Raw genomic sequence first — 24,553 nt, 5'->3', positions numbered from 1 at the left:
CAGTTTAGCCTTGGGGTGTAGGAATCGGAAGCTCAGCTCCCTTTACCTGGCCTGTGCTGGTTGCAGGGGACTGGCGGAAGAGTGGGAAATGACACCTTTCCAGCCTTGTTCACAGAGCAGCCAGCAAAGCACTGCGAAAGCTGGCAGGGCTATCCCTGGAACAGGGAGGTAGCTGAAAGCCCTCCTCCCTCCATAGCCTCAATGACAAGACTCAAAGGATCCCCAAAGAAGAGACAAGTGACCCAGGGTTCCAGTGAGACAAGTGGATTTCATCAAAGGGCAGATGCTGGAGGCTGCGATTTTAGCCCTGAGCAGAGGTCAGTGCAGTCACGGTATCACTTCAGCCCTCATGTGGCATGGGAAACGTAAGAAACAGTGATACTGCAAAGCTTAAACACAGGCTCCCTCGCCACAGACAGGGTAGCAGGTAGGGTTGAGCTGGCATGAGACTGACATGCACGGGGATCAGTGCTGGATCTACACAGAGTTAATATCAAGCAGAGCAGAAATCATGAGCCTGAGTGCATCGTGGATCTCACATTTTGGGGGGACTTGCCTTCCGTTTTGTGCACTTTCAGAGCGTTCGGTTTGGAACTAGTTGATGTTTCTGTCTTTTTGCCTGCAAGAGATGTGGGCATCGTGCACTGTCTGCACAGCACCTGGCTCTTGGCCATGTGGGGCTGTGGCCGACGTGCAGCATGGCAGCACTGCTGCAGTTTGCTCTGCAGAAGATGTAAGCTTGGGTGCTGGGGGAATGATAAACTCGGCAGGAGCAAAGCTTCTTCCTGGAGGGCCATGATCCTGCAGGAGCACAAAGGTTTCTGCAGGGAAGGCTGGACTGACTAAATTAAAATTGGCTGTGTTGCTCCATTTGCAGCATTCAGACAGCAGCAGATTAGCTGCATCTCCTCTACTGAGGAGACCCCAGCACAGGGAAGTTCCCAGCAGGCACTAGTTAGCTCCTACACATCTACTCCCCAGCAGTCCTTGGCATAGGGTTGTTAGGTCACGTCAGGGATGTGGCCAGAGTACACTGTGCTCCAGCAATCCCCAGCTGGCACAGGGTTCCCTGGGGGCCATCACCAGCTGCCAACATTTAGAGCAGCTCTGGGAAGTGAAGCAAAGCTGGTCTCAGAATCAGTGGGCATGGCCAGCTCCCATGTTTTTCCTAGGCCTTCAGCTGTGGAGGCCCTGTTTGAACAGCAGTGGAGATATCGCTCACCACACCAGCTCTTGGTTGCCTCTCTGCCCCCAGGGCTTTCCCCTGAGTACCCTTCACTTGCTGCCCCTCCCTGTCCTTGGCATCCAAGTGCCTCTCCTCTCAGCCCACACTACTAAAGAACTGACCTACCACCTTCATCAACAGGGCGATCTCTCCGCATGGCCCCATGAGCTCTGTGCAGCTGGGCCTCACTTTCTCACACTGCTCCAGTGCAGCAGCTGGGAGAATCCACAGCAGCTTTAGTGCAAGGGCTGATAGGAAAAGGAAAAACACAAAGAGCATCGGGCCCTGGAGCCCTTTACGTGGGTCTCAGACTTTTACCATCCATTCCATTGCTCCTCTATTTTTCCCTGTGCCAGAGACTTTTGCGCTCGCCCCACCTAGCACATTGGGGGCAGAAGCTGGAGGCTTTGTAATAACACCTCCCTCTCCTATAGGCAGGGCCGGCTCCAGGCACCAGCCCACCAAGCTTGTGCTTGGGGCGGCACCTGGAGGGGGGCGGCGTGGTGCGGTGCTCCGGCTCCAACCGCCGGGGAGAGTGGGGCCACGGCCGGGCACTCCGCCCTCCTCCCAGGGCTCCGGCCGCCCTCCCCCTCCGGCGCTCTCCCCCCGGCCGCCGGGGAGAGCAGAGCCCCGGACGGGGCTCGCCGTCCTCCCCCCGGCGCTCAGGCCGCTGGGGAGAGCGGAGCCCCGACCGGGACTCGCCGCCCTCCCCCCGGCCGCCGGGGAGAGTGGAGCCCCGACCGGGACTTGCTGCCCTCCCCCCGGCGCTCTGGCTGCCCTCCCCCCCCCCCCCCGCGCCCTCCCCTGCCGTGCTGGGGGGGGGGGGCAGCCGGAGGCTTTTTTGCCTGGGGCGGCAAAAAAGCCAGAGCAGGCCCTGCCTATAGGAACCCTATCCCCGAGCGCTTTACAAAGATCGTGGCGTGGCGTTTGTCAAAGCGCCCAGTGGGACTTGTGTTCCCCCTTGGGTACTCTTGGAAATGTCGCTCGTTATCCCTGTGTTACAGGAGGGGGAAATAAGGCTCAGAAAGGGGCAAGCTCAGAATCCCAAATCTAAACATAGGCAGCTAACTCCCTTCATAAGCGTCTGACGTTCAGAGGTTTCCAGCCATGAGACCCACGGCTCTGAAAACTTAGTGCTTCCTACCGAAGTGGGTAATGGGGCTTCGCTTTAGCCACCCAGATGTGAAACTTGCTCACCGCCTGTCCGCAGCACCAAACCCAGGTGTCCTGGTCCCCACCCAATGCCCTCGCCACTAGACCACGCTCCCTCCTCTCCCACTTTTGGCAGCTACACAGGGGAACGCTGAGCTATCTAGAACCCACAAGATCATGGGTGGCCTTCTGTGGTTTTGGCACCAGCAGATGCTGGAGGGTTCAGGTGCTGGGGACCAGACACGCTGTCTCCTTCCCACCCAGCACAGGGGGACTATGCTTGAGTCATCGATTTCAAGGCCACAAGGGCCTATAATGTTAACTTAATCTCAAGAACCTCACCCAGGGATTCCTGCATCGAACCCAGACAGTAGGCTGCGGACAGCAGATCGCATAGGCAGATGCCCTACCTTGACTTAGTGCCTTCAAGTGATGGAGAACCCACCTGTGATAAATAAAGGGGTGGGAGGTAGCTCCCTTTGATGGACACCCAGCCAGCCAGTTAGCTGTAAAATCCCTCTGGGTAGCTGTTCTTTACTTGCTTTACCTGTAAAGGGTTAAAAAGTCCTCCAGGTAAAGAAAAAAGAGTGGGCACCTGACCAAAAGAGTCAATGGGAAGGCTAGAACTTTTTAAAATGACAAAAGAAACTTTCCTTTTGTTTGTGGTTGCTCCCTCTGGGCTGCAGGAACGAAGCAGCAGTGCTATAAGCAGGAATGCTGTGTAAGGTTTGAACCAGGTATGAAAAAGTATTTTCCATACCTAAAAGGAATAATTTGGATAGGGAATGTTTAGTTAGACGCTAAAAGGTTTATTTCATATTTTAGCTTGTGGACTCCTCTCTGCTAACCCCTGATGCTTTTGTTTGCTTATAACCTTTAAGCTGAACCCCCAAGAAAGCTAGTTTGGGTGCTTAATTTTTGGAATTGCTCTTTTAAAATCTAGCAAATGCCTAAGTTCCAGATGTATTTTCTTTTATAACATTTACTTTTTTTAAGAACAGGATTGGATTTTTGGTGTCCTGAGAGGTTTGTGCATGTTGCTTGCTTAGCTAATAGCCACAGCTAATCTCCTTTGTTTTCTTTCTCAGCTCTTCCCCGGAGGGGTGGGTGGGTGAAAGGGCTGAGGGTACTCCACAGGGAGGAATTCCCAAGTGCTCCTTCCTAGGTTCAAAGGGGTTTTTTGCATTTGGGTGTTGGCATCGTTTACCAAGCCAAGGTCAGAGAAAAGCTGTAACATTGGGAGTTCAGTACAGGCCTGGAGTGGCCAGTATTAATTTTTTTAAATCCTTGCGGGCCCCCACTTCCTGCACTTGGAGTGACAGAGTGGGGATTCAGCCTTGATGCCACCATATCCTTAGGTGAGTTCTTCCACCCATTAATTGTCCTCACTGAATTCTGGGAGTGGGGCTTGAACTCCTATTTCCCCAATACCCATCTAGCTCATTCTCTCCAACCCGTTATTGACCGCTGTACCCCAGGGCTTGGAGATGCCCATTCATCGGATGGCTCTGCCAAAACCATTGGCAGTGAAAGCAGACTTGAAAAATAGGCATCAGTAGGTTTCAGAGTTAACACCCTACTGGGCTCCATGAGGAAAGTTCACACCTCTGAGGGTATGTCTACACTACGAAATTAGGTTGAATTTATAGAAGCCGGTTTTATAGAAATCAGTTGTATACAGCCGATTGTGTGTGTCCCCACATAAAATGCTCTAAGTGCATTAAGTCGGCGGACCGCGTCCACAGTATCGAGGCTAGCGTCGACTTCCGGAGCGTTGCACTGTGGGTAGCTATCCCACAGTTCCCGCAGTCTCCGCCACCCATTGGAATTCTGGGTTGAGATCCCAATGCCTGAATGATGCAAAACAGTGTCACGGGGGGGTTCTGGGTACATGTTGTCAGGCACCTCCCCCTCCGTCAGAGCAACGGCAGACAATCGATTCGCGCCTTTTTACCTGGGTTACCTGTGCAGACAACATACCACGCCAAGCATGGAGCCTGCTCAGCTCAGCTCAGCTCAGCTCACTGTCACCATATATCCTCTGGGTGCCGGAAGACGTGGTACTGCATTGCTACACAGCAGCAGCTAATTGCCTTTTGGCAGTAGACGGTGCAGTATGACTGGTAGCCTTCATCAGCGATCTGGGTGCTGGCAGACGGGGGGCTGGCAGACGTGGGGCTGCATTGCACACAGCAGCAGCCCCTTGCCTTTTGGTAGAAGATGGTATATTACGGCTGGTATCCGTTGTCGTCGTACTGCAGTGGCTGTCAATCATGGGCACCTGGGCAGTCTCGACGATGATGGCTATCAGTCATAGTATGCTATTTTCTGCCAAGCACCCAGTATTTTCTGCCAAGCACCCAGAAGATGCCGAGGGCTATCAGTCATGCTGCACCGTCGTCTGCCAGCTTAAGATGTAAAAAATAGATTTGTTCTGTATTCATTTGCTTCCCCCTCCCTCCGTGAAATCAACGGCCTGCTAAACCCAGGGTTTTGAGTTCAATCTTTGGGCGGCCCATTCTGTGTGACAGTTGTTTGTGTTTCTCCCTGATGCACAGCCACCTTTGTTGATTTTAATTCCCTGTACCTGTTGGCCATGTCGTCACTCGCCCCTCCCTCCGTCTGTCAGATACTAGTTTCGCGCCTTTTTTCAGACCAGACGCCATAGCACTGGGATCATGGAGCCCGCTCAGATCACCGCGGCAATTATGAGCACTATGAACACCACGCGCATTGTCCTGGAGTATATGCAGAGCCAGGACATGCCAAAGCAAAACCAGGACCAGCCGAGGAGGTGATTGCAGCGCGGCGACGAGAGTGATGAGGAAATTGACATGGACATAGACCTCTCACAAGGCACAGGCCCCAGCAATGTGCAAATCATGGTGTTACTGGGGCAGGTTCATGCCGTAGAACGCCGATTCTGGGCCCGGGAAACAAGCACAGACTGGTGGGACCGCATCGTGCTGCAGGTGTGGGACGATTCCCAGTGGCTGCGAAACTTCCGCATGCGTAAGGGCACTTTCATGGAACTTTGTGACTTGCTTTCCCCTGCCCTGAAGCGCCAGAATACCAGGATGAGAGCAGCCCTCACAGTTGAGAAGCGAGTGGCGATAGCCCTGTGGAAGCTTGCAACACCAGACAGCTACCGGTCAGTCAGGAATCAATTTGGAGTGGGCAAATCTACTGTGGGGGCTGCTGTGATCCAAGGCAATCAGACCTGGTGATATCAAGGGTAGTGACTCTGGGAAACGTGCAGGCCATAGTGGATGGCTTTGCTGCAATGGGATTCCCAAACTGTGGCGGGGCGATAGACAGAACCCATATCCCTATCTTGGCACCAGAGCACCAAGCCACCGAGTACATAAAACGCAAGGGGTACTTTTCAATGCTGCTGCAAGCCCTGGTGGATCACAAGGGACGTTTCACCAACATCAACGTGGGATGGCCGGGAAAGGTACATGATGCTCGCGTCTTCAGGCACTCTGGTCTGTTTCGAAAGCTGGAGGAAGGGACTTTCTTCCCGGACCAGAAAATAACTGTTGGGGATGTTGAAATGCCTATAGTTATCCTTGGGGACCCAGCCTACCCCTTAATGCCATGGCTCATGAAGCCGTACACAGGCAGCCTGGACAGGAGTCAGGACCTGTTCAACTACAGGCTGAGCAAGTGCCGAATGGTGGTGGAATGTGCATTTGGACGTTTAAAAGTGCGCTGGCACAGCTTACTGACTCGCTCAGACCTCAGCGAAAAGAATATCCCCATTGTTATTGCTCCTTGCTGTGCGTTCCACAATATTTGTGAGAGTAAGGGGGAGACATTTATGGCGGGGTGGGAGGTTGAGGCAACTCGCCTGGCCGCTGATTACGCGCAGCCAGACACCAGGGCGGTTAGAAGAGCACAGTAGGGTGCAGTGCGCATCAGAGAAGCTTTGAAAACGAGTTTTGTGACTGGCCAGGCTACGGTGTGAAACTTCTGTTTGTTTCTCCTTGATGAATCTTCTGCCACACACCCCCACCCGGTTCACTCTACTTCCCTGTAAACCAACCACCCCACCCTCCCCTCCCCCTTCGAGCACCACTTGCAGAGGCAATAAAGTCATTGTTACTTCACATTCATGCATTCTTTATTAATTCATCACACAACTAGGGGGATAATTGCCAAGGTAGCCCGGGATGGGTGGGGGAGGAGGGAAGGAAAAGGACACACTGCATTTTAAAACTTTAACTCTTATTGAAGGCCAGCCTTCTGATGCTCAGGCAATCATGTGGGGTGGAGTGACTGGGTGGCCAGAGGCCCCCCACCGTGTTCTTGGGCGTCTGGGTGAGGAGGCTATGGAACTTGGGGAGGAGGGCTGTTGGTTACACAGGGGCTGTAGCGGCGGTCTCTGCTCCTGCTGCCTTTCCTGCAGCTCAACCATACGCTGGAGCATATCAGTTTGATGCTCCAGCAGCCAGAGCATCGACTCCTGCCTTCTGTCAGCAAGCTGACGCCACCTATCATCTTCAGCCTGCCACTTGCTCTGCTCATCCTGCGATTCAGTCCGCCACCTCTCCTCCCGTTCGTACTGTGCTTTTCTGTAGTCTGACGTTGACTGCCTCCACGCATTCAGCTGTGCTCTTTCAGCGTGGGAGGACATCTGGAGCTCCGTGAACATGTCATCCCGTGTCCGCCGTTTTCTCCTTCTAATCTTCACTAGCCTCTGTGAAGGAGAAACATTTGCAGCTGGTGGAGGAGAAGGGAGAGGTGGTTAAAAAAGACACATTTTAGAGAACAATGGGTACACTCTTTCACGTTAAATTTTGCTATTCACATTACACAGCACATGTGCTTTCGTTACAAGATCGCATTTTTCCTCTTATATTGAGGGCCTGCCAGTTTGGTGTGAGAGATCACTCACGCAGTGCTAGGCAACAGATTTCAGCTTGCAGGCAGCCATGGTAAGCCAGTCTTTTGGCTTTTTTAACCTTCTTAACATGTGGGAATGGTTTCAAACAGTAGCGCCCTCATTTTCCATACCAAGCACGCATTGGGTTGGCCATTTAAAATGGGTTTGCAATGTAAAAGGAGGGGCTGCAGTTTCCGGGTTAACATGCAGCACAAACCCAACTAACCCCCCACCAAACACACAAAATTATCGGGGATGATCACTTCACCCCTCCCCCCCAATGGCTAACAGCAGGGAACATTTCTGTTCAGCAGAGAAGGAAGGGGCACCTCTGAATGTCCCCTTAATAAAATCGTCCCATTTCAACCAGGTGACCATGAATGATATCACTCTCCTGAGGATAACAAAGAGTGATAAGGAACGGATGTTGTCTGCATGCCAGCAAACACCGGGACCATACACTGCCATGCTTTGTTATGCAATGATTCCAGACTACGTGCTACTGGCCTGGCGTGGTAAAGTGTCCTACCATGGCGGACGGGATAAGGCAGCCCTCCCCAGAAACCTTTTGCAAAGGCTTTGGGAGTACATGAAGGAGAGCTTTCTGGAAATGTCCCTGGAGGATTTCCGCTCCATCCCCATACACGTTAACAGACTTTTCCAGTAGCTGTACTGGCCGCGATTGCCAGGGCAAATTAATCATTAATCATTAAACATGCTTGCTTTTAAACCATGTGTAATATTTACAAAGGTACACTCACCAGAGGTCCCCTGTGTGCCCTCAGGGTCTGGGAGCATGCCTTGGGTGAGTTCGGGGGTTACTGGCTCCAGGTCCAGGGTGATAAACATATCCTGGCTGTTGGGGAAACCGGTTTCTCCGCTTCCTTGCTGCTGTGAGCTATCTACATTATCTTCATCCTCATCTTCCTCGTACCCCAAACCCGCTTCCCTGTGTGATTCTCCAGTGACGGAGTCATAGCACACGGTTGGGGTAGTGGTGGCTGCACCCCCTAGCATAGCATGCAGCTCCGCGTAGAAGTGGCATGTTTGCGGCTCTGCCCCGGACCTTCCGTTTGCTTCTCTGGCTTTGTGGTAGGCTTGCCTTAGCTCCTTAATTTTCACGCAGCACTGTTATGGCCTCTGTCCTTCATGGCCTTGGAGACCTTTTCTAATATTTTGCCATTTCGTTTACTGCTACGGAGTTCAGCTAGCACTGATTCCTCTCCCCATATGGCGAGCAGATCTCGTACCTCCCGTTCGGTCCATGATGGAGCTCTTTTGCGATCCTGGGACTCCATCACGGTTACCTGTGCTGATGAGCTCTGCGTGGTCACCTGTGCTCTCCACGCTGGGCAAACAGGAAATGAAATTCAAACGTTCGCGGGGCTTTTCCTGTCTACCTGGTCTGTGCATCTGAGTTGAGAATGCTGTCCAGAGCGGTCACAATGAAGCACTGTGGGATAGCTCCCGGAGGCCAATAACGTCGAATTCCGTCCACAGTACCCCAATTCCGACCCGCTAAGGCTGATTTTATCACTAATCCCCTCGTCGGAGGTGGAGTAAAGAAACCGGTTTAAAGGGCCCTTTAAGTCGAAAGAAAGGGCTTCGTCGTGTGAACGTGTCCAGGCTTAATTCGATTTAACGCTGCTAAAGTCGACCTAAACTCGTAGTGTAGACCAGGCCTCAGAGACATTGGTGCTGGCTGGGGGCAGACCTAGGCAGGTGACTCCAGACAGATCTAGTTAATGAAAGCTTGGAGTCTATTACACAGTTCTTTAACAGGGAGGTGGATTATTATTGTTTATATTGTGGTAGTGCCTCATCCTGGACCAGGGCCCCATTATGCCCGGCCGCCCATGCACCTAGGGGCTGCAGGGACCTGGCAGCTGCTTCCAGGAGCCGTGCAGAGCTAGGGCAGGCAGGGATCCTGCCTTAGCCCCGGGCCCCTGCTGTGCCACCGTCTGGACTTTTAACGGCCCAGTCAGCAGAGCCGCCAGGGTCCCTTAACATCCGGTTGAAATTCGGATGCCTGGCAACCCTACGGGCTCTACGCCACCATGCTGCAGTGCAAATATACCAGCTTCAGCCCAGCATGCTGCCCCAGTGCTCCAGTGCCCTTGTATCTTGCATGCTGCCCCATGCACTGCATGGAGCTGCATTCCCCTGGTGATTGGCATGCTTTCCCATACCCAGTGGTGCACTGTCTTGATGCCCAGGGCTGCAGTACCCCAGCCTGTCATGCTGCTGAATGCACTGCCCGGCGCTGCAGTGCCCAGGTGCCTGGCATGCCGCCCCATGCACTGCCCGGTGCTGCAGTGCCCAGGTGCCTGGCATGCCGCCCCATGCACTGCCCGGCGCTGCAGTGCCCAGGTGCCTGGCATGCCGCCCCATGCACTGCCCGGCGCTGCAGTGCCCAGGTGCCTGGCATGCCGCCCCATGCACTGCCCGGCGCTGCAGTGCCCAGGTGCCTGGCATGCCGCCCCATGCACTGCCCGGCGCTGCAGTGCCCAGGTGCCTGGCATGCCGCCCCATGCACTGCCCGGTGCTGCAGTGCCCAGGTGCCTGGCATGCTGCCCCATGCACTGCCTGGCGCTGCAGTGCTCTAGCACAATGGGTAGCCCACAGACATGTTTTCCAAGCAGAGGTGCAATGCAGACGCCCAGCTGCACTTGAAGGAATGACATCACCGCTGTGCCTGAGAACAGCCCTCCCAGGGGGATGGCACAACCTTGCTGAAAAATTGCTGCCTGCTCACTCGCTTGCTCGGGGTTTCTCTGGCTGCGGAGGAGGCTGGCGGGGAAGCTGAGAGCCTGCGGTGCCTCTTGCCTGGTGGAGACTTTCAGCTGTTTCAGCCAGCGCACAGATGCGTCTCTCTGTGTCTCCATCTCTGCAGCGGGACACTGCCCCTGAGCCTGCTCCCATGCCGCTCCCAACCATTAGGTGCTGGAATTAGGGAGCTTCTGCACTTCCTGGCTTCAAGTGGTTTCCATCTTATCCAGGGTTTACAGTTTGGTTCAATGGATCTCAGCACCCCTGCTTCCAGGCCACAGCAGTGACCTTCTCCAGGCCTGGAAAAGCGCCTTGTGGGAAGTGGTGGTGCAGGGGCGGGGGGCAGGAGATGCAGCCGCAGGAATGGAAAAGTACCGCTCCCTCCCCCGGGGTTGTCATTCTGCGGTGCAGGCAGCGGGGATGTTTCTTTTTGCTGCAGTGAATGGAGCAGTGGCGCCCTCAAGTGGCCGAATGGGGTTAGGGTCCTAAATGGGAGAGCCAGAAGGGCCCATCTAGTCTGACCTGACCAGAGCACCTGGCCCCAGGGGTTCCTGCATCCAGCCCAGAACCCCGGTTGAGCTAGAGCAGATCTCTGACAAAGAGACGTCCAACCTGCTTGTTTCCAATCTCCCCTTCTGCCTGCACGGAGGCTGCCTGAGACTCGCAATCCGTCAGGGTTATTCCAGCTGGGACGGAGTCACAGCATTTGGTTCGACATCTGGCCCCCCTCAGTGCCGTGTGATGTTCAACGTACGTGTCCTCAGACACCCCGGGAGGCAGGGCAGTGCTATTATCTGAGGCGCAGAGAGGCTCAGGCATTGCAGTTCCTAATGTCCATTTGCAGTGGCAATCAGTGCCTCTGAGGCTCGAGGTCTAAGTGATGTAGCCAAGGTCACACACACAGAGGATGTGGCAGAGAATTGAACCCAGGACTGCCAAGTCCTAGCTGGTACCCTAACCACTTCGCCACCCTTTCTCTCTTCGTCTTTCAGGCCTGAAATGACTGATTCTTCTCTGAACTATTGGAATGAATGGAGGGTGGGGTGTTCCGCAGTAGCAGGAGAAGCCGGCTGCTGCATGGTCAGCCCCAAGCCTTGCAAAATCCTGAGTCAGGCCCCCGAAATCAGGAGATTAGGTTAAAAATAAAGAGATTTAAAAAAAACCCATTAAATTCTGGGTTTATTTTCTATGCTGGTTTCTGAGTCTACAGTTGCATTCTCAGTCCTTTCCCTGCCACTGGAAGGAAACATACTTTATTTTAAATGACTCTGTGCAATCACAGGACTCCAGGAGCTTGGGGCTTTACAAGAAAGTCACCAAATACCCTGAGGCTCACTGGGACACCACTGGGATGGCAGAATCCAGGACCAAGGCAGTCAAGATGCCACGTGGCAACTTTGTGCTTCTTTAGCCACCACTGGAAACACCATTAGCTGAGAGTTGCCCATTTCCATTACCAGCCAGAGGAATGGCACACAAATGGCCATTTCTGTTGAACCCCACGTGTTCCACCAGGCAGGAGATGGATGGGCCGATGCCTCCCCAGAGAATCGCAGGGAGCGTGCCTAGCTTGGTGGTTGGGTTAACTGGTAAATGGGAGAGGAATTAGGGTGACCAGACAACTAGTGTGAAAAATTGGGACAGGGGGTGGGGAGTAATAGGAGCCCATAGAAGAAAAAGACCCAAAAATCGGGACTGTCCCTATAAAATCGGGACATCTGGTCACCCTAAGAGGAATCAGAGAAGAGCCATGAGAATGATTAAAGGATTGAAAAACCTGCCTGACAGTGACAGATTCCCAGAGCTCCATCTATTTAGCTTAACAAAGAAGCTTGTGGGGTGACTCAATCCCTGTCTGTAAGTACCTACAGGGGGAACAGCAATTTGCAGACAGCGGTCTAATGAGATCAATGGCTGGAAGGTGAGGCGAGACAAATTCAGACTGGAAATTGGGCGCACGTTTTTAACAGGGAGTGTAATTAAGCAGCAGTGGCAATTTGAAAATGAAGACCGGATGTTTTTCTAAACAGGAATGAATCCAAGGAAGTCCCCTGGCCTGTGCTATACAGGAGATCAGACAAGGTGATCACAATTGTCCCTTCCAGTCTTTGAATCTATGCACCAGGATCATTGACTTTAGGAGAGATGAGAGACGTACTGGGAAGGGGCCATGCAACTAACACATGACATTAAAGCTCCTGTGCACTGGGGCGGAGGGCCAGGGGCAGGGCTAGATTGTTTGGCCTGTGGCCTTTGTCTCCCTTTGTTCAGGAGGCATCTGCTTATCTCTGTGTTGTCAGCGGGTGTGGCCTGGCTGAAGTTTCCATTCCAATACCCTGCTCCCACAGGCAGGTAACTTTCCAAAATGCTCGCCCTTTGGGCTGAAATTTTCCAGACTTGGCCTCTGCTTCTCAGGTCAGTTCCCATGGAAAGTTTGAGCCAAGTTCCGTCAGCCACTGTGGCATGAAGGAAAGCCAGGAGGGTAAATGCTGCCTGGGGCAAAACGACTCCTGCTGGGCTATTTCCGACAGGCCTGTGGCCAATACCCTTAACACACGAAGCTTGGCTTGGACCTGGGCCTTAGCTTGGGCTGGATTTAACTTGCACTCTGTACCAAGGTGTGACAAAGTGGGGGATTTTCTTGTTTTTTTCTGATGGTTTGCATGCAGAGGGGGTGGGACTCAGTTTCCCTGGGGGTTACTGGTTTAACGAGGCGAGGGGAGAGGGCGTTTGTTGTTATAGAGGACCTGCGATGGAACTTGGGACCCCAGCCAAGGGCCTGGAGAATGGATACCCCAGCGACTGGCGACCTGGTGACCCGGAGGCCCAGCTCAGGAGTCACAGCCGATTCCGGCCAGTGGGAGGACAACGGGCTGTAAAGAGAGGACACCAGTAATCTGAGCAGCCAGTTCCAGCCAGAGGGGGCCAGAGGACAGAAGAGAGGAGAGGAGGCCCAGGTGACCCTGTTTACCTGGATAAAAAACAATGGACATAGGCAGGGCTTGGGGCCTGCCCAGCTGGGAAGCGGGGGGGCTCTGGGCTGGAGAGGGGGAGCAGGCAGAGCCCACCTGGATGCAGGGGAGACTGGGATGTGCTGTGCTGAGGGAGGCCAGGCCTGAGGCCCTGAGAGTTTCCTGTGCTGTGTTCAGACGCTCAATAAACCCTCCCGTTTTACGATGGCTGAGAGTCGCTCCGGTCTAGAGAACAGGGGGGCATTATTCCCTCTTGGAGTGGAGGCCCCAGGGGTCCAGAGTGAGGGGACTCCCTGAGGGGGCCCATGGCAGAGACAGGCGTGCTAAGGCTCAGAGAGGTGCGGTTCCAGGAGATGGGGGGGCTTAACCCCCGAGAGAGAGTGGACTTTGAGAAGGGCTGTCTCACTGAAAGGGGCACCCCCCAGGGACCGCACGGGGCCAAGAGTGGGCACGACCTGTGAGTCTGTGACACATGGACACTATTATTATTATTTGCACTGTGGTAGTGCCTAGCAGCCCCAGGCACCCATTGTGCTAGATGCTGGACAAACACAGAGCAGAGATAGCCCTTGCCCTGTCCCACCACGACCCTGGGCACAGCATGGGGCAGCATGCTGGACAGTGCATGGAGTGACAGATTCTGCCTAAAAGTGTGGGGACCATGAGGCCCCATCCCCTTTGTGGCCCTGCCCCTGCCTTTCCTCTTTCCCTAGAGGCCCCGCCCCCCAGCCAAGCCAGAAGCTGGAGCCAGGCCAGGCAGCCCAGGCCCCTCCACCTGCCCGGGAGGGGGGGGGGGGGCGGCCCGAGAGCAGCCCCCAGCCCATGTCCCTGGCCCTCAGGCTGCCCACCCATGGCAGGTGGAGGGTCCACATCTCCCCACAGCTGCCCAGGCTCTTTAGGCCAGGCTCCATTTCCAGCCTGGCCTGTGGACAGGGCCTCAATGGAAAGATGAGGGGCAGGAAGATGGGCCTGTGGCAAAAAGTGGACGGGCCATGGTCCTTTGGTCCAGCCCTGTTCTGGTGCCCTTGCGCCACAGCCATGCGAGGGGTAGCACAGGGCTGTAGCGGCTCTGTCTGCAATGCAACAATGCGGGGGAGCCCACTGGGCCCTACGTCACCGATACGGCCCTACCTCAGGGACCAGTGAGATGATTCTGATAACTCTAATAAGCTGCCATCACAACACACCAGTTGCTGGGCCATTGTGTAGCTTCTCCCTGCCATTGGGTCGTACTCTGCCTTTGTCAGTTAGATTGAAGGGCCTTCTAGTATCACAAATCTTCTCCTCATGTAGATACTTAGATGCCAATCGAGTTGCCTCTTAACCTTCTCTTCAAGTTAGCTGACTAACCGGAGCTCCTTCAGTCTGGCATTGCAAACCTTTTCTCCAGACCTACGGAGCTCTCTCCCATTTTCCAAAATCCGTTTTGAAGTGCGGACGCTGTCTGGAGACAGGATGTGGTGCTGGTCTCGCTAGTGCTTACACAGAGGTAATGTAATCTCCCAACTCAGGGTTCCCCTGCTTATCCATCCAAGAATCGCATTAGCCCTCTTAGCGATAGCCTCGCCCTGGCAATTCATGTTCGGCTGATTATCCACCCGGAACCCTCAGTCCTTTTCAGAGTCACTGCTTCTCAGGGTAGAGTTCCTATCGGGCAAACGTGACCTACATTCTCTGTTCCTAGTTGTCTGACCTTGTGCTGAGCTGTATTCAAAAGTCTGTTGCTTGAATGAGCCCAACGTATCCACATGATCGCTCACTCCGTAGCACAGACCTGGCCTCGTTGCTGCTTACCTCCCTGACGGTCTGTGTCTCATCTGCAAACATGACTTATTTTCCTCCAGATCATTGGTAGAAATATCACCCCAATCCCACCCACCACCAAATATCTGTGGCAGCATCCAGGGCTGGTTTTTATAGCGCCAACAACTCCCCTTCACACACACTCCCCCCCAAAAACCAACCTCAACCTTATTCTCTGCCAGGCTTTAGGAATTAAACTCGCTGGTCCATCCCCATTCGCAAGCCTTCGGGAGTCCTTGAGAACATGGACCCACAAATACCTTTTCTCTGGGAAAAACACAATCATACATTTGCACTAGAAAGTTAGGTTGGCTTAAGTACATCCCTCAGGGCTGGGAAAAATGTCACACCGAGAGTGATGTAATTAGACTGACCTAAGCCCTGGTGCTAGGATGACCAGACGTCCCGATTTTATCGGGACTGTCCCAATATTTCCTTGTTTGTCCCGCGTCCCGACTGATGTGCGGTCGGGACACTGGACAAACAAGGAAATGCTCCGGAGCCCAGAAGTGCTTGCGCCTCCCCCGCCCCGACTCCACCCCCTCCTCCCCCGATTGGCTCCCTCCCAAATCCCCGCCTCTTCCCTGGGCTCACCATTCCTCCTCCCTCCACAAGCGCTGGAGGGAGGCCCGGGAGACTCAGGGGAAGCGCGGGGCCAGGGTGAGTGAGAGTCCGGCCTGGCCCCGAGCAGGCAGGACTCAGTCGGGTGGTAGGGCGAGGAGGGGGGCGGCCTGCGGGGCCAGGCGGTGGCTGTTCTCCCCCCCTGGGCAGTGGGACTCAGGAGCAGCCGCTGCTGCAGCTCCCACTGCCCCGGGGGGGGGGGGGTGGAAGCGGCCGATGGCCGAGCTCGGCGGCTGCGGCTCTGGCGCCTGGGCCTGCTGTGGGGACCCAGCAGCGCACACGCTGCGCCCAGCCCAGCCCCTGGCCAGTCGCGTCTGGGCTGGTTGCCCAGCTGGTGCTATCCCGCAGCGGCCCTGGGGCGGAGGCATCGGCAGCCCAGCCCCGTTCGTTCCCCTGCGGGACCCGAGCGGGATGTGGGGGCTGGGGCCTGCTGCCCCCACTCCAGGGCTGCCGCGGGATAGCACCAGCTGGGCAACCAGCCCAGACGCGACTGGCCAGGGGCTGGGCTGGGCGCAGCGTGTGCGCTGCTGGGTCCCCGCAGCAGGCCCAGGCGCCAGAGCCGCAGCCGCCGAGCTCGGCCATCGGCCGCTTCCTCCCCCCCGCGGCAGTGGGAGCTGCAGCAGCGGCTGCTCCCGAGTCCCACTGCCCAGGGGGGGAGAACAGCCGCCGCCTGGCACCGCGGGCCGCCCCCCTACTCTCCCTACCACCCGACTGAGTCCTGCCTGCTCGGGGCCAGGCCGGACTCTCACTCACCCTGGCCCTGCACTTCCCCTGCGTCTCCCGGGCCTCCCTCCAGCACTTGTGGAGGAAGGGTGGTTTTTTTTTGCTCCGGCCCCCCTCATCCTGATATTTGACTTGGGTGATCTGATCACCCTACCTGGTGCAGACACCACTAGGCGGATGGAAGAATGATTCCATCAGCCTAGCTCCCACCTCTCGGGAAGGTGCATTAACTACATTGCCGGGAGAACCCCTCCCATCGCTATAGGAGTGTCTACGCTACAGGGGCGCAGCTGCAGTGTTTCTAGTGTAGACGTACCCTGACGTTGTGTATTGGGGGTATGGTCAACTCAACAGTCCCAGCTATTAATCACCCAGCTTTGTTGAGGTCCAGAGCTTTCAATCACAACAGTCCCCAGCCACCCACACCCTCACTCACCAATCCATATTGCTTCCTCATCCATCCCAGAGTCTATCAGGGAATGGCTCTCCTCCAGCCAGTCCCCCAGGGCCTGCACTGATCTGCTACTATCCTGTTCAGCTTTGCAGATTCAGTTCCACTAAGTCAGCTACCACCTAGTCCGGCCCCACAAAGTGAGCTCCACCACTGCCAGGCAAGGTCAGCTCTAGCCAGGGTTGAGACTCTTGAGGAGGTGTGTGTCCCACGCTGGCAGCAAAAGAATTAACTGGAGCCAGAGAGCAATTAGTGCACCTGATTCCAGCTGGGGAGGAGCTGCATGGCTGAATTAAGGGCATGTCTCAACCTGGCAGAAGGTAAGTGGCCTTGGGATACTCCCCTGAGATGGGAGTTCTGGCAAAGGGCTAGGTGAGTGATGCATGGGTGGAGCAAACTCCTGTGATGAACCTTGACACAAGGGCAAGACCCCTGGGAGGCAGCCTGGGGATTGGGGTTCTGGAGGACAGAGACATGGAGAGCCTGGGGGAGAGGCTGATGGGCAGCTGGAGCTGGAGTCCCACCTCCAGGGAGAAAGTCCTGGGAGGCATCACTTGGTACAAGAGAAGAAAAGCACTCTGCAGCGCTGGGGGGAAGAGTTTGCAGATAAGTGAGCCCAGGGAGGGGCTGGGGGAAAGGGCCGAGAGATAGTTGTTTATCATCTCCACCTAGTAACAGATCTATACCACTGCTGGGATTCGTATCATGCCTGTTATATCTTTACAAATTCCTTCTTGTTCTTAATCCAGCTGACTGCAGGTTTTTTAACACTGATACCTTTTGCTTCCCTTATCAATTCACTGCATTTCATAAAGTCTCATTTATATTCATTGCTGTCAACCTCCCCATTTTACATTTGTTATTGACTGATTTTTAATTTTTGTCAGTTACTGCTTTAATTGTGTCCATTTAATAAGATGGGGGGGGGGGACCAAAGTAGCCTTTTTCATGACTAAAATGCTTGTTGGGCACTTAGTACAGTGCTCATAACAACTCACTTGGGATGTTTATTAGAAAGTTATTTGTGTCTTTCTTGAATAGCAGTATAGAAACCTTAGGGTGTCTCCCCCACTTGGCGCTATATGCCAAGGTTCAGAGTCACTGGGCCAGATCCAGAAGAAAAGGGTCTTTAATGCCAGTATTGCCCTCAATATTCTTCAGGTTGGGGGGTGAAAAGATCCCTGCCTGCTTTAACTTACAGCAGTTGGTTCTAGGCTACCTGTAGGCTGCAGTGAAGCCTAAAGTCCTTGTGTGTTACTTGGTTCATGGGAATGTTCCTGGACAGTGAATTCCAGGCAGTGGCTGAGGTTCTAGTCAAAGTAGAAGCAAAATTTGCTATGAGTTGAAATGAAATGATCTCCTCATGAGAATGACAGTAGTGTATGAAAAGGCAAGTCCCCGATAAGGGGACAGACGTGCGCTCGTGTCATGTGGCAACAGCCAACTACATTAGCTACACCAGAATCATTTGTTTGGTTATATGAGAATATAAACCTTCCGGCTACTGGACACAAACCTGCCTGGGGCCAGGAAAAACCTGGCCTGGAGCTATCACAATCGACCACTAGAGGGGGTTCTTGCATCTTCGGCTGAGCCCCTGGCAGTGGCCACTGTCAGAGGCCCGATCCTGAGCGGATGGACCCTTTGGCGCTACCCTGTCCGTCAGTCCTCGTGCTCCCAGGACTCAGGCCTGTGCAACATGCACAGTGCTTGCATGACTTCGGGGGGAGAGAGGGGATTTTTGTATGAGTTGTACCGGTACGACTCCTCGTGTGGACAGTGCTGCTGGTGACGCTTATAACCCTGGCTGTCCAGGAATAGCCATACTTAACGGCTCAGCGCCCACCTGCTGAGCTCCCCCAGAAACCCACCATGCAGCCCCCAGCGCCAGGAACCTCCAGCCACCCGTGCCCTCCACATACTGTCCAGCATACACCCACCCAGTACTCCCGCGGGCATCACCTGGCTAACCCCATCTTGCTTAGCGTCCTTCAGCCAGCCCAGGACCCCCAGCGGGCTCGAGGCCTCGGTGACTCATCAGGGGTGTCACCCATGGAGCTGTCAGGTCTGGCCTCACACTGCAGGGAAGCTAGAACCCCTCCCACAGGCTGGATTCCAGGCCAGCATCCAGCTGGGAGGGACATATTGCTTGGCCCCTCTGTTCTGCCCCTGCAGGTTGTTGGAGAAACGAGCTCTTGCCTAGGTTCAAGCCAGCCCCTTTCGCTACGGCATTGGGGTGGCAGGTACCCCTGCCTGGATGCTACATAGCAGGGCAAAGCCCTGGTGCACAAGCAAGCTCTGAATTCCTTGCAATTCAAATCAGGGCACATGAAGGTAGCTTTCGGCCTTGGATCCAAGAGTTGTCTCTGTGTTTGGCTGGGGGCTCATCCGGGCCGACAAGCTGGAGCAGCTCACAGTCAGATTTGTCCTCACACACCCCTGTGGGTCCCCATTGGGCGGGTGGGAATTGAGGCCTGGAGAGGCTAAGTGACTTGCTCAGGGTCACACAGAGTCTGTGGCGGATAGGGACTCAAACCAGGTCTCCTACGTGTGAGGCTAGTGCGCTAACCATTGCGCCATACTTCCCTGTCCTCCATGACCCCTCTCCCCGGACACTGCACTCACCCTCCAGTCGCCCACAGGAGTGACAGTGCAGTGGGCGGGGAGTGGGTGTCGTGGGCACAGATACAGAGATGGGCTGGGGAGGGAAGAAGCCAGCCCATGCCATCTGCTCCCTGGGGTGTGACAGCCAAGACCTCCTGGTAGACAAACCCCGGCAGTGCTTTTATCGGCAGGACAAGCTGACTGAGCACTGGGAGAGCCCGAGCCCCCAGGTGTGTGTCGGGGCGGGCCCAGCCCCTTCCTCCACCTGCCCCCCCCCTTACTCAAGGGATCTCCCCCTGGTGCTGTGACCCTTGCGGCACTGCGCAAGCCATGTCAGTCTTGGGGAGTGGCTCCTCCACCTGGGTGCCAAGGTGCAGAAGGGCACCTCCATGGGCAAGGCAGGCTGGCATCCCTCCGTCCCCCCACCCTTTGCATCCACACTGCCACCTCTCCAAAGAGGCCCGGGGCCAGTGACCCTCCCAGGCTGGAGAAGCAGCTGTAGCTTGAACCATTCTCTGCCCCCAGACTGGAGTGTTACTCTGTAGCCAGGTCCTGGGCCCAGCCCCCTCTTCCAGGCGGCTCCAACAGCTAAGGTCACAAGGCTGCTCAGCTCTGGGCTATTTCTGTCCTGGAAGGGGGAGGGAGCCCCTGGCCTGGCTGTTACTGGAGCCCAGGAAGGGGGGTGGGGGAACCTACCCTCCCAGCAGCACCATAACTGGCTGCCTGCAACTGTCTGTCTGCCCCAGAGTGGCTGCTGATTGGGCTGGCGGGGTATAAAAGGGGCACACAGGGCCATGGGGAGGTGCTGTTGCAGCTGCCACAGAGCTGGACTCTCCGGGCACGCTGCCCTCCCTGCTCTGAAGATGTCGACCCACCGGCTGGTGATCGTGCGCCATGGCGAAAGTACCTGGAACCAGGAGAACCGCTTCTGTGGCTGGTTCGACGCTGACCTGAGCGAGAAGGGGGCAGAAGAGGCGCGGTGCGGGGCCCAGGCCCTCCGGGAGGCAGGCTACAAGTTCGACATCTGCTACACCTCGGTGCTCAAGAGGGCCATCCGAACGCTCTGGGCCATCCTGGATGGCATCGACCAGATGTGGCTGCCCGTGGTGCGCACCTGGCACCTCAATGAGCGCCACTATGGGGGCCTGACTGGCCTCAACAAGGCCGAGACCGCCGCCCGGCACGGCGAGGAGCAGGTGAAGATCTGGCGGCGCTCCTACGACATTCCCCCTCCCCCCATGGACGAGCAGCACCCCTACTACCAGGTCATCAGCAAGGTGAGTGCCAGCTGGGCGCCCCGGGGAGGGGCAACCAAGCACCTGGGTTGGCAGGGAGGGGTAGGGGGGTGTTGCTAGCTGGGCACCCAGGAAAGGAGGGGTGGGGGTGCTAGCCGGGTCCCCTGGGGGCTGGGTGGGAGGGGAGAGATAGAGGGAGTGTCAGCTGGGGTTCTGTGAGGTGGGTGAGTTCCAGATGAGGGGGCAGTGAGTGCCAGCCTGATGTCTTGCTCAGCATCCTGGGGGGAAGATGGGGAGGGTGCCCAGCCTGGTACCCCAGGCAGGGCCTATGCAACCCATTAAGCGACCTAGGCGGTCGCCTAGGGCACTAACATTTGGGGGGTGGCGACTGCGGCAGCCGGATCTTTGGCCGCCCAGGTTGGGGGTGGCATTTCAGGGGCGGGACCTTCCGCCGCCTAGGGCGGCAAAAAAGCTGGTGGTGCTCCTGACCCCAAGGGAGGGCTAGGGGGTGCCGAGCCAAAGGCACTGGGGCATGGTGGCACTAGGAGAGGCAGACGGAAGCATCCGCTTCCCGGCGAGCTGACACCCCTGGCAGGGGCAGCAGGTGCTGGGGGTTGCTGAGTCAGTGCTCGGGGGGAGGGTTTGCTGGGGGGGGGGGGGGCACAGGGCTTTTTGCTAAGCAAACAAGGATCTGGGGAACAATGGAGGGGTAGGGACAGGAGGGCACACGCTCACCCAGCGCTGGCCCCCAGGCCTCTCCCTCCCAGGACATGGTAGAGGCCGGATCAGGTGCAGAGAGATGCCTGAGGCTCTCACCAAGCAGCTGGGCTGGTGCAGCTGCTGCCCAACCTCTCCTGGCACAGACACCGGGTCTGTGGCACGAAGCCCCCACCCAGCCGGCGGGCACAGGGCCTTCAGGATGGGCATCAGCCCCGTGGCTGCTGGCAAAGATCTCTGGGGCAGCCCCCCAGAATCCCCATCTCAGTGCTGGGGGGCATCAGGCTGGGGAGACCCCCACCCCTTGGGCAAGATGGTCAGGCTGATCCATTGTTCTCGAGCACAGCTGGCCCATCTCGGCAGGGCCACACATGGGGTCGGACTGACAGTGGAGTCCCTGTGCATGGCCTCACCCCCCCCCCCCCCACAGGAGGGGTGATGGCCCCAGCCAGCCAGCCTGTCCCTGCAGGGTAAATAGTCTGCTAGGGCCATTGTCTGGCTAATCCTTGCTGTGGGGTGGGGGTGGGGGGGCAGGAACTAGGATCCCATCCTGCCAGAAGCCTCCAAGCTGGATCTGCCTCTGGGAGCGAAGCTGGGGACAGGGTGGTACGGGCCCCGGGGTGCCAATCTGGGTGGGAGGTTTGGATGCCTTGCGTGGTGGGGGAGGGCAGCGCATACACTGTGGGAAGGGGCTAGCGAGGAGACCCCGGTAATCCAACCCCTTCAAGCAACAGGCTCACGCTGGGTTCTGGGCTGAGCCCAGCTTTGGTTCTGATTAGAAAATCCCCCCACCCCAGTCTCCTGCCTCTGGCTGAGCCCCGGGAGGGTGGGGGGGCAGGAGGCTGGGGGGTGGGGGCGGCTGTTCCCCTCCCATGTTAAAATGTTCGTTGTTACCCAGGTGTCCAGCCTGATTGTGCTCCCCCCCCCACCGCATCTGCCCCTGGGCTGGAGACCTGGGGGAGGGGGTGTTGGGGCAAGTGCGGCTTGTGTCCCTAGCACTACCGGGCTGTCTCTCCTGCCCCCTAGGAGAGGCGCTACGCAGGCCTGAAGCCAGGGGAGCTGCCCACGTGTGAGAGCCTCAAAGACACCATCGCCCGTGCCCTGCCCTTCTGGAACGAGGAGATTGTCCCCCAGATCAAAGCCGGCAAGAGGGTGCTGATCGCCGCCCACGGGAACAGCCTGCGCGGCATCGTCAAGCACCTGGAGGGTACGTCCCCCTGATGAGTGACCTTTAGCTGGGCCAGGTGCCAGTCCCCATGCTCTCCTAGCTATGCGCCCTTTGTAAGGTCCCCAGGACTCGTTCCCTCTAGCCTTGGCGTCTGCTCCTGGGGACATGGGGGCCAAACCGGTCCCCATCTGACTCCTGGAAATTCCCTGCCTGTCACCTTGCTCTGGGGGAGAGAGGGTTCCCAGGGTGATTAGCAGGGCTGCCAGCGAGCTGTGGGGGCTGGTTTCCCAGCCAGCGGGCAGGAGACTGCTCTGCCAGGGGGCCTAGCGAGGAAGGGGGGCAGGGAGTGCCAGGAAAGGAGCTGCAGTGCGACTAGAAGGGACCCAGTAGGGAGGTGCCCCCAAGCTCTTCCCCTCCCCATGATCTGGTTAAAGGCTCTAAGCCACACAGCAGCCAGCTGGGATGGGCTGTAGGGGCAGCAGGTCTTATCCACCCTGGGACCTGTAGCTAGAGATGGGCTAGGTCTAATATGGGCATCAGGAGTCCGGGGGGCAACTCCTCCACCCCCTCTGTGTCTCAGTTTCCCCCACTGTATCATGAGGCTGATGGTCTGCGGCTGGGAGGTCTGATCAGCGGGCAGGTGAGGACCCTGGTGCAGCACCCGCAGTGAGCGACTCCCAGCCCCGGCGCAGGTGCAGCCCGGGATGGGTACGCCGCGTATCCGAGGCCCAAGTGAGCCTCGTGGGGCAGGGGGGAGTAGGAGCTGGCAGCTCCATGACCGGCTGCCACAGAAGGTTGTTGCTATTTTGAGGCGGGCGTCACATTTCAAGGCTCTGGGAGGGGTCTGGTTTCCATGCTGACCAGCCTGCCCTGTCCAATTCTGACGCTGGGATTCGGTTTCCCTGGCCTCTGTGAGCCCCGGCCCTAAAGGTCACTGAGGGATTCCAAGGAGCTTTTTCAGATGCAGGCTGATGGAGCTGCACGACCCAGCCTGTGAGATGTGAGGCAGCTCCTCAGGGGACTCCCCACAGCGCCCCGTGCTGGGCGAGGCTGGGGCTGGAGTAGCCGGAAGCTCCCCCCACAGCCAGCGCCCTGCCCCACCCCCCACAGTGCCCCCTGCTGGGACATGCTGGGGCTGGAGTGGCAAGGGGGCTCCCCCCACAGCCGGCACTGCCACCTCACTGGCTGTGTTTCTGCCTCTGCCAGCAGCAGGCGCTGTAACTTTGTTGCTGTGCAGTGGGAAAGTGCCGGGTGTCTCTGTGCTGGGGCAGCCCCAGTGGGCAACAAGGGAAGCAGCAGGAGCCACGGGCCTGTCTGACCGTCCCCGCCCTCCCCACAGGGATGTCTGACGCCGCCATCATGGAGCTGAACCTGCCGACCGGGATCCCCATCGTGTACGAGCTGGACGAGAGCCTGAAGCCCACCAAGCCCATGCAGTTCCTGGGTGACGAGGAGACCGTGCGCAAGGCCATGGAGGCTGTGGCGGCCCAGGGCAAGGTCCAGAAGTGAAGGGGAGGGAGAGCAGCTAGGGCAATAAACCCGTGAAACCCGACTGAGTGAGTGCAGTGTGAGCGTGGGGGCCCTCGGGGCCTGGCACAGCGTGTGAAACAGGGGCTTCAGGGCCTGGTACAGCCTGGGGAGGGTATGTAGCCCAGTGGTGGGGGGCTGGGGCTTGGAACAGCTGGGGGGGTTATGTAGCCCAGTGGCGGGGGGGCTGGGCCAGGCACAGCCTGGGGGAGTGGGTATGTATTCCAGTGGTGGGGGGCTGGGGCCTGGAACAGCCTTGGGGGGCATGTAGCCCAGGAGGGGAGAGGGATATGTAGGGAGTCCACCCACAGCCTGGGTGATTCAGCTTGGGGTGGACCTCACTTGACACAGCCTGGGGGCCCTCACCCAGTGGCAGAGGGAAAGTTTGGTGCTTGGCACCCCTGGGAACTCGGGGCCTGTCAAAGCTTGGTGGCTGTGGAGGAGGATCCAGTGTGCTGGGGGAGGGCAGCTTGGGGGTCTGGCTATGCTGCTCCCTCCCCAATGGGAGGGAGAAGTAGGGCTGGCCTTGAGGCCCATTGGTGTGGGGGCCCCGTGTGGCCAGGGAGGGGTTACAAAGCCATAAGGCTGCCCCAACCTGTAACAGGGGACTAAGTGCCACTCCCTGTCAGGTCCTCTCTGGGCTCCGAGCAGGGAGTGAGAGTGGCTCTGGGACAAGCAGGGAGCTCCCGGGTGGGTAT

At 56.9% G+C, this 24,553-nt stretch overlaps 1 protein-coding gene and 1 long non-coding RNA gene across 2 annotated transcripts; one reads left to right on the top strand and one right to left on the bottom strand.

The window, feature by feature from the left end:
• Positions 1–6,485: 6,485 nt before the first annotated feature.
• LOC135981522 (uncharacterized) lies at positions 6,486–10,350 on the bottom strand. The gene is made up of 2 exons (XR_010598576.1): positions 8,027–10,350; positions 6,486–7,102 (listed from the first exon to the last, which is right to left on the bottom strand). It is a non-coding gene; the product is annotated as an uncharacterized LOC135981522 (long non-coding RNA).
• Positions 10,351–19,997: 9,647 nt separating this feature from the next.
• PGAM2 (phosphoglycerate mutase 2) lies at positions 19,998–23,880 on the top strand. The gene is made up of 3 exons (XM_005291551.4): positions 19,998–20,485; positions 22,187–22,367; positions 23,668–23,880. The coding sequence occupies exons 1-3, from the start codon at positions 20,003–20,005 to the stop codon at positions 23,835–23,837; spliced, it is 834 nt and encodes a 277-aa protein (XP_005291608.2). The 5' UTR covers positions 19,998–20,002; the 3' UTR covers positions 23,838–23,880.
• Positions 23,881–24,553: the final 673 nt, after the last annotated feature.

This window comes from Chrysemys picta, chromosome 2 (genome assembly GCF_011386835.1).
Source record: "Chrysemys picta bellii isolate R12L10 chromosome 2, ASM1138683v2, whole genome shotgun sequence".
NCBI lineage: Eukaryota > Metazoa > Chordata > Testudines > Emydidae > Chrysemys > Chrysemys picta.
Note: the sequence above shows the minus strand (reverse complement) of the source record. Positions and strands in the feature narration are given on the sequence as shown.

What these genes read in the sequence shown, in the direction of transcription:
- PGAM2 (XM_005291551.4), top strand. Translation starts at nt 20,003, where the DNA reads ATGGGGAGGTGCTGTTGCAGCTGCCACAGAGCTGGACTCTCCGGGCAC. An exon ending in ACTACCAGGTCATCAGCAAG is followed by an intron (nt 20,486 to 22,186) that starts GTGAGTGCCAGC and finishes CCTGCCCCCTAG; the next exon opens with GAGAGGCGCTACGCAGGCCT. An exon ending in CATCGTCAAGCACCTGGAGG is followed by an intron (nt 22,368 to 23,667) that starts GTACGTCCCCCT and finishes CCCTCCCCACAG; the next exon opens with GGATGTCTGACGCCGCCATC.